The sequence below is a fragment of the Orycteropus afer genome, unplaced genomic scaffold (assembly GCF_000298275.1).
Source record: "Orycteropus afer afer isolate SDZICR_OR568_19922 unplaced genomic scaffold, OryAfe1.0 scaffold00387, whole genome shotgun sequence".
Taxonomy (NCBI): domain Eukaryota; kingdom Metazoa; phylum Chordata; class Mammalia; order Tubulidentata; family Orycteropodidae; genus Orycteropus; species Orycteropus afer.
The window spans coordinates 1,979,829-1,991,152 of NW_006921974.1; the positions used below are offsets into that span (position 1 = coordinate 1,979,829).

At 35.6% G+C, this 11,324-nt stretch overlaps 1 protein-coding gene across 1 annotated transcript in view; it reads left to right on the forward strand.

Annotated features, from left to right (window-relative positions):
- The window catches only part of LOC103207675 (NFKB activating protein), a 19,784-nt gene extending 12,806 nt beyond the window's left edge, over positions 1-6,978 (forward strand). The window contains exons 5-9 of the mRNA XM_007953329.2: positions 1,131-1,194; positions 3,641-3,750; positions 3,848-3,923; positions 4,820-4,969; positions 6,804-6,978. Coding sequence (XP_007951520.1) covers positions 1,131-1,194; positions 3,641-3,750; positions 3,848-3,923; positions 4,820-4,969; positions 6,804-6,978 — 575 coding nt within the window. The remainder of the gene's footprint in view (positions 1-1,130; positions 1,195-3,640; positions 3,751-3,847; positions 3,924-4,819; positions 4,970-6,803) is intronic.
- The last annotated feature ends 4,346 nt before the right edge of the window (positions 6,979-11,324 follow it).

Genomic DNA, 11,324 nt, shown 5'->3' on the forward strand with positions numbered 1-11,324 from the left:
AGAGGTAACTATGGGGAGGAAGTGGGAGGGGAGCTGTTGCATTGTGGTAAATTGTGGTCAATGTCATGAGACAAAGTGTATATGAACTGTATGGAAAGTGAATTTGCTCTGTAAATCTTCACCCAAATCACAATAAAAAAGAAAATTTTAAATCTTCTAATCCATGAACATGGAACATATTTCCATTTATTTATGTCTTCTTTAATTTCTTTCAGCAGTGTTTTATAGTTTTAATTGTATAAGTTCTTCATGTCCCTGATTAGGTTTATTCCTAGGTATTCTTTTAGATGCTTCCTAGGTATTCTTTTAGATGCTCTTATAAATGGAATTGTTTCCCTAATTTCCCTTTCAGATTTCTCATTTCTGGTATATAGAACCCAAATGATTCTTGTTTACAAGGCTATAATCTTTATGAAACCAGACTGCCACATCTCTCTCCTGTGAAGCAGCTGATGGGTTCCAACTGCTGACCTTTGGGTTAGCAGGTGAACACTTAACCACTGCACCACCAGAACTCCACTAAACCCAGTTGCCATAGAGTCAGTTCCGACTCATATCGACCTTATACCATACTTATTGCCTAGATTTAACAATCATTAACATTTTGATGTATTTGTATCAGGTGTGGTTTTGCTGAGATAGTCAAAGGAAATTTTAAATATTAAACTTCAACCATAAATATTTTTGTATGCCATAATACCATTATCTCACATAGTAAAAATAATAATAATATGCTATCTCATCTAATACCACATGTAACTTTAATTTTTATGTCTCCTGTGCCTAGCACAGTTCTTGGCAAATAGGAATAAATGTTTGAATTAATTAATTTCTCTGTGGTGTAGTGCCTAAGGCATTTGACTGCTAACCAGAAGGCTTGCGGTTCAAACCCACCAGCCACTCCTTGGAAGGAAGATTGGGCAATCTACATCCATAAAAATACTGCCTCGGAAACTCAAGGAGAGGGTCACTCTGAGTCAAAATGACTTGATGGCAGTGAGTTTGGTTTATTTATTTTATTTATTTTTGTAAAAACATATGGGACAGCAATAGGATATTTAAATACTTGAAAGTATTGGGGTTTTAGGGTTTTTTAAAAAATTTCAATTATAATGTGTTTTAATTTACAGATGAAGATACAAAAAAGAGAGCAAAGAAAGCCAAGAAAAAGGAAAAGAAGAAGAAACACAGATCGTCAGTTTGTTTCTTAATTTTTATTACAGAAATGTTTAAATGTATATAGAATTGCAAAAGAGCATATAATGATCCTCCATGTACCCATCACCCAACCTAAACAATTGTCATCTTGTAGGCAGTCTCCAGCACTCCCAATTATTTTGCAACCAATCCCAGATATCATTTAATCCATAAACACTTCAACATGTTTCTCTATAAGATAGTTAGTTAAAAAAAATTGTAACCACAATAACACTATCATACATAAAAAAAAATTAATGATAATTCCTCAGATCTCATCAGTTTTTTTTTTTTATAGTTTGTTCCAATCAGGATCCAGATACTGTCTAAGTTGCAACTAGTTGATATGTCCCTTAATCTCTTGAAATCAATATGTTCCCCTTCCCTGTTCTTACAATTTATTTGTTGAAGAAACCCTATTACTTGTCATATAGAATTTCCTATAGTGTAGATTTTGCTGATTGCATTCTTTTTTAACATTCATTTTATGTTTTCTTGTTGTTGAGAAAATACACAGCAGAATAGACATCAATTCAACTATTTGTACACGTACAATTCAGTGACATTGATTACATTCTTCGAGTTGTGCAGCCATTCTCACCCTCCTTTTCCAGATTATTCCTCCCCCATTAACTTAAGCCCACTGCCCCTTAAGCTTCCCATCTCATCTTTCATGTTGCTGTTGTCAGTTTGATCCTATATAGATAGTTTTTAAAAGAGTGCAATGCTCAAGGTAGACATTCTTCATTAGTTACGCTAAACTTTTTTGTTTGTTTGTTTAAATGACTTCTGGGGATATTTTTGGTTCAAGGTTTAAAGCTTTTCTCAGGGCAGTAGTTTCAGGGGTTCATCCAGTCTCCATGGCTCTAGGAAATCTAGAGTCCATGAGATGTTGAAAATCTGTTCTGCATTTTCTCCCTTTTGGTCAGGATTCTTCTATAAAATCTGATCAAAATGTTCAGTCATGGTAGCTGGGTACTATCCCATTTCTTCTAATCTCATGGCAGAGGAGGCAGCTAAATAACATAGAGGTGCTAAATGTACCTTATGGTGTTCTTTAACATATTTTTATGTACTCTATAAGGAGCTCTGGTGGTACTGTGGTTAAAGCATTCATCTGCCAATCAGAAGGTTGGCAGTTCAAACCCACCACCCTTTCCACGGGAGAAAGATAAGGCAGTCTTCCATAAATATTTACAGCCTTAGATATTGTATGGGGCAGTTCTACTCTGTCCTGTAGGGTCGCTATGAGTCAAAATCGACTCGATGGCAATGGGTTTTGCTTTTGGTTTTATGTCCTCTGTATTTCCTATAAATTGATGGGTCTAAAGGCTTGTCAAGGTTCTGATTCAATTTTGAAATATTCAAAGAATACTTAATAGGTGGTAGTGCATATTTTCATCAGCAGGCAGATAATGTAATGCCTGGTTATGTCTTTTTGTCATATCAACAGCTATTAATGGTCATTGCCTAGATTCATTATTTCATTAAAAAAACAAACTCACTGCCATAGAGCCGATTCTGACTCATAGCAACCCTCTGGGTTTCTGAGGCAGTAAATCTTTATAGAAGTAGACTGCCCTGTCTTCCTTTCATGGATTGGCTGGTGGGTTTGAACCACCAGCCTTCTGCTTAGCAGTCAAATGCCTCAAGCACTTCTATCTTCTTCATTTATAGAGTAATTCTCTAAGATAACTTAGTTAACATCAACCATTTGGTTACCCTATAGAACAGTTTGTATTACTTTTTACAGTACAGTTTGTATTGCTTTTTAGGGCTGGATAATTGTGTTTTTTTTCTTGGTTTATTTATTTAGTTTTCAAAATAATGAGTTGGCTTTCTAACAGCCTCCAAAGGTGACTGTTGTTGTTGTTGTTATGTGCCATTGAGTTGGCCCCGACTCATAGCGACCCCTTCTTGGGTTGCTGAGGCAGTATCACTACGGAAGTAGATTGCCCAACCTTCCTTCCAAGGAGTGGCTGGTGGGTTTGAACTGCCAGCCTTCTGGTTAGCAGTCAAGTGCCTTAGGCAGTATGCTACCAGAGCTCCTCCAAAGGTGACTAATAGGATATATTTTTCAAAATATCATTATGAATCCAAGGATTTAAACATATTTGATGAATTTTAATCCATTATTCTTAAAATTATTATTGAGCTCAAATTAGTAAGACTATTTTAAAATGCTTTATTTCTGTTGTCTTTCTATAATATGAAAACTGTATCAATAGTTCCCTTTAATAATCTTTTTTATAGTGAAACATGATTTGTTTAAATAAGTTAGAAGATTCCCTAAATTAAAATTAAAATTCTTCTCTAATGAGTTGAATAATATGGGGATTTAAATCATTTTAATAAGTCTTACTCTTCATTGTCTTGAAAAAAATAAGATGCCCTTTAACATGGTACTACTGAGTCGATTTGGATTAAATTATAATCACTACAGGAAGAAATATAAGAAAAAGAAGTCTAAGAAGAGTAGAAAAGAGAGCAGTGATTCAAGCTCTAAAGATTCCCAAGAAGAGTTTCTGGATAATCCCTGGAAGGAACGATCAAGTAGGTTCTTTTGATAGACTTTGACTCAGAATAGATGAAGCAGTAAATTAACCAGTTAGTCAAAATCTGAATATGTTTCTGAACATCTTTTGTGCAGAGCCCGAGGAACCCTCAGATTTAATTGGTCCAGAGGCTCCAAAAACACTTGCCTCTCAAGATGATAAACCTTTGAAGTAAGTAGCAATGTATTTATAGTATCTAAAGTACCTTTTAAAGAGTATACCTTGCCAAGTTTATCTCCCTCTACTTCCTTATTTATACCCTACGCTTCAACGGAGCTGGACTAAAAGTTCCTTGTATTTACTGTGCACTTTCCCATTTTTGTGCCTTGTCCAGCCTGAGTCTTCCCCCACCAGCCTTCCTTTCTCTTCCCTGCCCTCTTTTTCCTTCCCTACCCCTACTTTCTTCCTGTCAAAATCCATACCATCCCTCAAAGCCCTTTTTAAAAAGAGAGGGCATATGTGATTCCCAATGCCTCCCCACTACAGTTAGATGTGATTTCTACCCCTCTTTAATTCTCACAGTATTTTTCATTCTTCTATGAAATGTGTTATATATTCTACATTATGTTGCAGCTATATCCTTAATAACCTGTATACTCCACAAGGGCAGAGATTATTTTTATATTACAAGTTTTTTTAGTTTAATAGGTACTCAAGAAACACTCACTAAATTGAATGAAGGGATGGTCGCTTTTAAAGTCCTCTTGAAGGAAAGTTATAGATAATTGTTACTGTATAGCATTATTATTGATTGTAAGTCTAAAAAGTATGTTAATTTGAGTTGTATTATTTACCTTCTTATAAGGGTAAAAGGGAATTAGCTGGAGGCAGAAGCAGCAAAGTAAGTCTACTTTTCTTGCTTAGTTATATCGATTACAGTTCAGTATTCACTAATTTAAAAAAGTCATTCACTTTGGGCCTTTTAACATGCTACTGTTCAACACTGCTATCCCTACTGTTTTCATAGAGAAAGTGGGTTTTTTTGCTCTCTCTAAAGGAGGATCTTTTTTGTTGTTGTTGTTGAGATGCTTTAACAGAACTTTTCTGAATTCTGAATTACTTTATAGCTATGGCCACGCTCTGTTACCTGGTGAAGGTGCAGCTATGGCTGAATATGTGAAAGCTGGAAAACGTATCCCACGAAGAGGTGAAATTGGCTTGACAAGTGAAGAAATTGCATCATTTGAATGCTCAGGTTACGTAATGAGTGGTAGCAGGTATGTTCTTGACATTGAGGTCAGTTTCTGTTATTAGCTCTTTTCCTTTCTTAGTACAAGAATTGTATTTTGGTGATGGATTTTCATTAAGTGACCATTTCTAATGAAAAGTACCACATAAATACTGGTTTTATTGGTATAAATTTGGTTGTTTAAAATTCCAAGTATTATGTAACTCAGCCTCAACTCAGAATTAGTCTTTCCAGTGTCCCTTCCTAGTTGATATTTTGATATATTTTATCAACTGGAGTTTATAGTTAAATTCAGCTATTTATCCTTGGCTCATGAGGAATGTGGCATTTTGGTAGTCAGGAAAGCATTTTCTTAAGACAGTGTTTCCTGGTTTCTGAGTTTGACTCCAGTTCTCTGTGGACTCAAGGTTTCTGGGAATGAATAGCAGAAAGGATTATGACAGACGTCGGGTTCAGCAAGGGCGAATGAGTCTACAATTAGGGAAGAGAAGGCAGGGTACCATGAAGAACCAGGAGAGTGAGCTAATAGGGCATCAGTACTAAGATCAAATTGAATTTTAGATTTTAAAAAAGACTTTATACATTTTTTAAAGTATGTAAATATTTTTAAATGAAATTAGGAGCAAGTATTTATAGAACTACTAAACCACCTCTAGAATCTTAGAATTCTGAGAACCAGTATTTGAAAACGTTTTATTGGAGGACCAGTACAGTAAGACAAGAAAAAAATTAGAGGCATAAGGACTGAGAAGGAAGAAATAAGACTGTCTACGATTGTTAACATAGAAACCCTAAAGAATCTTCCAATGGATTAGAAGTAATAGGAAGGTTTAAAAAATGGGACACGACAGTACATAACAACAACATGCAAAAATCAATTCATTTCTGTATTCCAGTAATAAATAACTAGAAAACATAAATAAAAAGAAAAAAATATTTGTAATAGTATCCAAGAATATTGAGCACTTAAGAATAAATCTTAACAAAAGATTCCTGAGACTTCTACAGGGAAAATTATAACACATTATTAAGAGACAGTACAGAAGATCTAAATAGATGGAGAGATACTAGGTTCTCATCTCCTTGATTTTCCTTCCTACCACTCCCTCATCTCCATACCAACCTGATATAATGCTCTCCTCTTTTCCTAACCCAATTTTTCTAGACTTAGCTCAAGGCTCATCTTGAACTGATTGTGTAGATTAGGTACATAATACCTAAAAGAGGCAGGTCTACATCAAGTGTTCCCACTAAATGAATAGACCTTCTGAAAATCATGTAATAGTTTTCCCCTGCCTTAGCCTCTGCACTTTCCTGATTTGGCCATTGTGCTAAATCCTTTCTTTCTTTTCTTTGAGCCACTGCCAGATTCTAAGGAAGTTAAATCGAGTCACGAAAACTCCTCTTTAATTATAGATGTAGAAATGGTTGTCTGGGTTGTATGGTAAGAATTTCTACCTAATTGATGTCAGCTTAAAGCTTTCCAACTATCAATTATACAGCTTTGCAATTGAAAGTAGGAAATGGACATGTTACCCAGGTAGTTTTCTAATTTGCCTGTTTCTGGTGGTTTTACTGGTAACCTAACTAGACATGTGCCCTTAGTATTTACAAATACTGCTAACATTCACTCTGCTGGCAGAACACCAGAGACCATTGTATTTGAATACTAGAAGTGAATCAAAGGACACATCACATAAGCAGATAAACGAATGAACTTTTGAAAATGTAACCCATTTCAAAAACACCATTTCTATTTGTCAACTTTTTAAATAGACAACTCTGTATTAAGAAAGGATTAGTGAGAAAGGGCTATGAGAATAATTGTTGAGAAATTAAGCCAAAAATAAAATTATCTCCAGGCATCGCCGAATGGAGGCTGTGCGACTGCGAAAAGAGAACCAGATCTATAGTGCTGATGAGAAGAGAGCCCTTGCATCCTTTAACCAAGAAGAGAGACGAAAAAGAGAGAACAAGATTCTGGCCAGTTTTCGAGAGATGGTATACAGAAAGACCAAAGGGAAGGATGACAAATGAGGATGTTCTGGTTGTTTAGCAGACATTTCTAACAACAAAAAGAGCAAAGTTTGGGTTCCACACATACACATAAAACGATGATGATGATCTGAGAGAGCTTTACAGTTATTCTGTGCCTTCTATTGAATTCTTTCACTCCTTCAATAAAAAACTGCTTACTGGTATAACTTTAACAAGTTCTTTGGGTTATTTTGGATTGACCGTAATAACTTTCTGATTTGAAAAGCCAAATTATAGATGAGATCCTCCTGTATCGAGGGAGGTGCCATGGAGAGAAAGTGTTGATGACATGAGAAACTTAAATCTCACATCATGAGACAGTGCTACTCTTAACTCTACATGACGCCTGCCTTACCACTCCTCAACTGAACTTGTGAGATATTAGCATTCCTCTGTTTTGAATGTGTTATAAATGGACTGGATAAAAACATACAGGAGACCACTTTTGTTAACTAAATGAAGGCATTACTGAAAAAAGGCGAATTTGGAATTTGAAAATTTACTTGTATAATATAATATACAGTCTTCCAGAAAAGTAATGTATTTTGCTTTTAGTCCCTACCTCCACCACAAAACCAACCAACAAACCAAAAAGCAAACTAACCCACAGACTTGTTGAATTGAAAATGTGAAGATTAGTTTTAAAAATTAATAAGTTACTCTAAACATTTCTTAATAAGTTACTTTAAAAAAGTTTTTTCAGATATAAAATCTTGGGAAATCAGCTGTTGTGCCAGTGTAAGGACATTATTTTGATCTAAGCTGTGCTTTGATGATAGGATAACATCTCAGAAGAATGGGCGTTTGCTAGGGGAAAATATAATGAACAGTATTTTTACTTAGTTTCATAAGTTTGAAGTTAAAATGATATTAAAACATTTCTAAGTCTGTCCTTTATTTAATAAACATTTCATTTTAAAAATTGTTAAACCAGTTTCTTTTTTAGATCTGTCATTCAGTGTAATCTTTAACGTTGTATAGAATCCTCTCCCTATGTCACCTTTTTATGGTTATTACTTTTAATTTTAGAAGACAGAAAATTGTGCTATTATGAAACCACAGTCTTTTATCCTTTCTTGTTTTGTTAAGTTTTAGGTGAAAGAGTGAAGGGGGAGGGGCATTGAAAGTTTTTGGCTGTTTTTTTTTTTTTAAGTTGTCTTGAACTACATTATTATTATAAATTGAAATTGTATGGGTGCTGGGGGCGTTCTGACTGTGCTGTTACAAAATGCCCTCTCTCCTTATAAGACTATAAAGTGTTTTGTGTTTTTTTTCAGAGTTCCTAAATAAGGTAGTCATATCTCAAACTATAGATCAGAAGTTTTACTCTTTACCATGTGTTCAAGGAAAATATCTACCTTTAATCCACAATTAATGAACTAAAAAGCCAGTCAGCATGTAGCAACATTTATGACCTCTGAATGTAAAGTGATTTCTATTATCTGTATCTAACTATAGTGCTGCCTAGGCTGATAAATCGATAATTTCCAGAAGCGAAGCAGGAACTAGGTCCCTAACTCATGAGTCTTAAGCCATCTACTTCCCTGTATAATAAAACCAAAATTTTATAATCCCTATTTAAAATTGTTATTCTTTGTAAATATTTTTTGTTACTAGTTCCTAGAGACTGGATTAGCATGTTCCCTTATTTTTAGTAGGCAAGGTAGTTTAAATGCAACAATTTTGTGGTATATGAATATTGTGAATTTTCATTTGATTCCCCCACCTATCTTTTCCACATAGTGGATACTCAGCAAATGCTTCTTGAGTAAATGAAAGAAAAGACATGAATTTATTTCAGAACTTTACTGTTCCTTTCATCAGGGCTTGTTAGGCAAAGATCTGCCAAAGAACAGCTTCAGTAACATATTCATTAGGGAAGAAGAGGGAAGAATAAAAGGGCTTAAAATATTTTCTTTTCAGCTCATGAAAGTTACTCCTTAGTAACCTGTGTTTAGTCACCAGAGTTGTAAGTCAAATAGTAAGCCTATTGTATTTTAAATATATTTTTTTGTTCTCTAAAGAGAGTTATCTAGTTTCCCACCTCCTTGTCTCTGTATGTTGCTTTGATAGGATTTCTCCCTCTGTTTTATATTTATTACACAAATGTAAGTTTTAAAAGAAAAAAAGAAAGAAAAGTTAGCCACAGCCCTACCTGCCTCGTACATCAATTATTTTCAAGATTCTTTGTTCCTTTCTAGTGCTTGTCTATGTGAATATATATTCTGAAGTACTTGTAAATAATCATTCATAGTGTAGTGTAATTTTGTCTTTGGTGTTGTAAAAGTTTGCACCCAGGCAGAACGACCTCACAGGGATGGTAGGAACTAGTGATATGAGGATGGAAGAAGGCAAGAAATAAGTGAGGGTAGTGACTGAGTCTATCCCTGTTTCATTGCTCTCAATCCTCAGCCACTCTGCTGCCATAATGATAGTGAAAGTATATTGTGGAAGGCAATATGCCCAGTTTCGTTTTCCAGAAGTATTGCTTAGCAGTGAGGTTTAATTCACAGTAAATGAAGGGGCCTGTAGCAGAGAAACCCTTTTGACTGATTATATTATAAGCTGTAGAACTGTTGTCATTTTGTGTTGCCCAGTTGTGCCCATAAAAAGATATGCCTGCGCTGGAGATTTAGACCCAGATGAGAGAACAGCAGCCAAGTAACCAATCTTAGTTTGATCTGATGGTTGAATTTTAGCAACTCTCTAAACTTAGCTTCTATCCCCATGAGACTCTAAAGTTACACTTATAGTGATAGGAAAAACCTTTTAGAAAATAGGAAACAACTTACTGGTTACTCTGCCAATGTGATGGAAGTTGCAGAATGGAAAATGAATGAACGCAAAAAAAAAAAGAGCTGGATTGTGTGCCACTAAGTTTATTATTCAATAAATATTCTATGGTTTCATGTGCAGTATTGTATTTTTAATACATTCTCACTAGAAATCCAATCCCAAAACAGTCCATTAAGAGTAGGACACAATTGAATTAGAGGGGTACTGATGCCAGTAAACTAAGTTTGCCCTCAACAATCTCCCTCAGCCATCTTTCTCGAAAGTGAGACATTCCTGGTCTGCAGAAGAACAAACACACAAAACTTAGAAAACATTGAGCCAAGGGTTCCCTGTGTATTACATTCCCAGTGAGCAAGAAGCCTCTTTGGGTGGGGATCTTTCTATCTTTTACTGCTCCTTAGGTCCAGTCAGTAAAAGGGTTAATAAACTTAAGTGTGAAGATTCTTTTAAGAGAACTGCTATGCAAATAATGAGGTAAATACGTGTGATTTTGAAACTTCCCATAAAAACGGTAGACATATGACCCAATTTTCTCCCACCCTACTCCAGCAACTAATCTTCAGGTTTCTAATCTTTGAAAAAATAGACACTAAGGAAACTTTTCTAGACCAATTGCAGAATCCTACTTTCAGCCTATTCTAATGGGATAGTGGTTGAAAGGAGAGCAAAAGTGACTATTATATGAGTTACGTGTGCCTGTGGGCCTGCTGGATTCCTGGAGTGTAATGACCCCTACCCCTAATCACCCTTTTCAAATAAGTCTCCAAGTGTTCATTACCTGTGAACTAATAACCCGTCCTCAAAAACGTAAGAGACATCAACAGGTGCATCCTAAGAGAGAAAAGGAGAGCTGTCAGCCTAAACCAATCCTACCAGCTCAATTCCTCCATCCCTATACTTATTCATATCTATACTCTTGAATTTCTGTACATCATTTTCATTATGAATTAGGAGTCTGTAGGTGGCAATTCTTAGTCATATTAAACTTCTGTCCCCCAAAAGATTTGTTGGCAACAAATACCTTAGGAGTCTCCACAAAATTAGAGACAAGTGTTTGGAGAGGCTTGCAGAGATATACTCCTCAGGAATAGGAGTTTGCATGAGTCATTTACCTTCTCTCCATGCTCCAGTTTACTCAATAGACAGTATTTACTTTACCTCTTAGGGAAGGCCTGAGAATGAAGTAATACAGATGAACAAGGTTTAAAACATTTTTTAAAGCAGTATGGTCTACCTAGTGGCTACAAGCAATTCCTTCAAGTATTTATTGAGTGCCTATTTGCCAGGCCTTGTTTTAAAGCAAGACACAAACCCCAGCTTTCATAGAACTTATATTGAAGCAGGGAGGGGCAAGAGGGACCAGACAATAACAAGATAAGAAATTCTACAGAGTATTAGAAAGTGAAGGAGCTCTGGTGGCGTAGTTCCTAAGACATTTGACTGCTAACCAGAAGGGTGATGGTTCAAACCCACCAGCCACTCCTCGGAAGGAAGATGGGGCAATCACTATGGTATCTTCCATAGTGATACCCAAGGAGGGGTCACTGAAT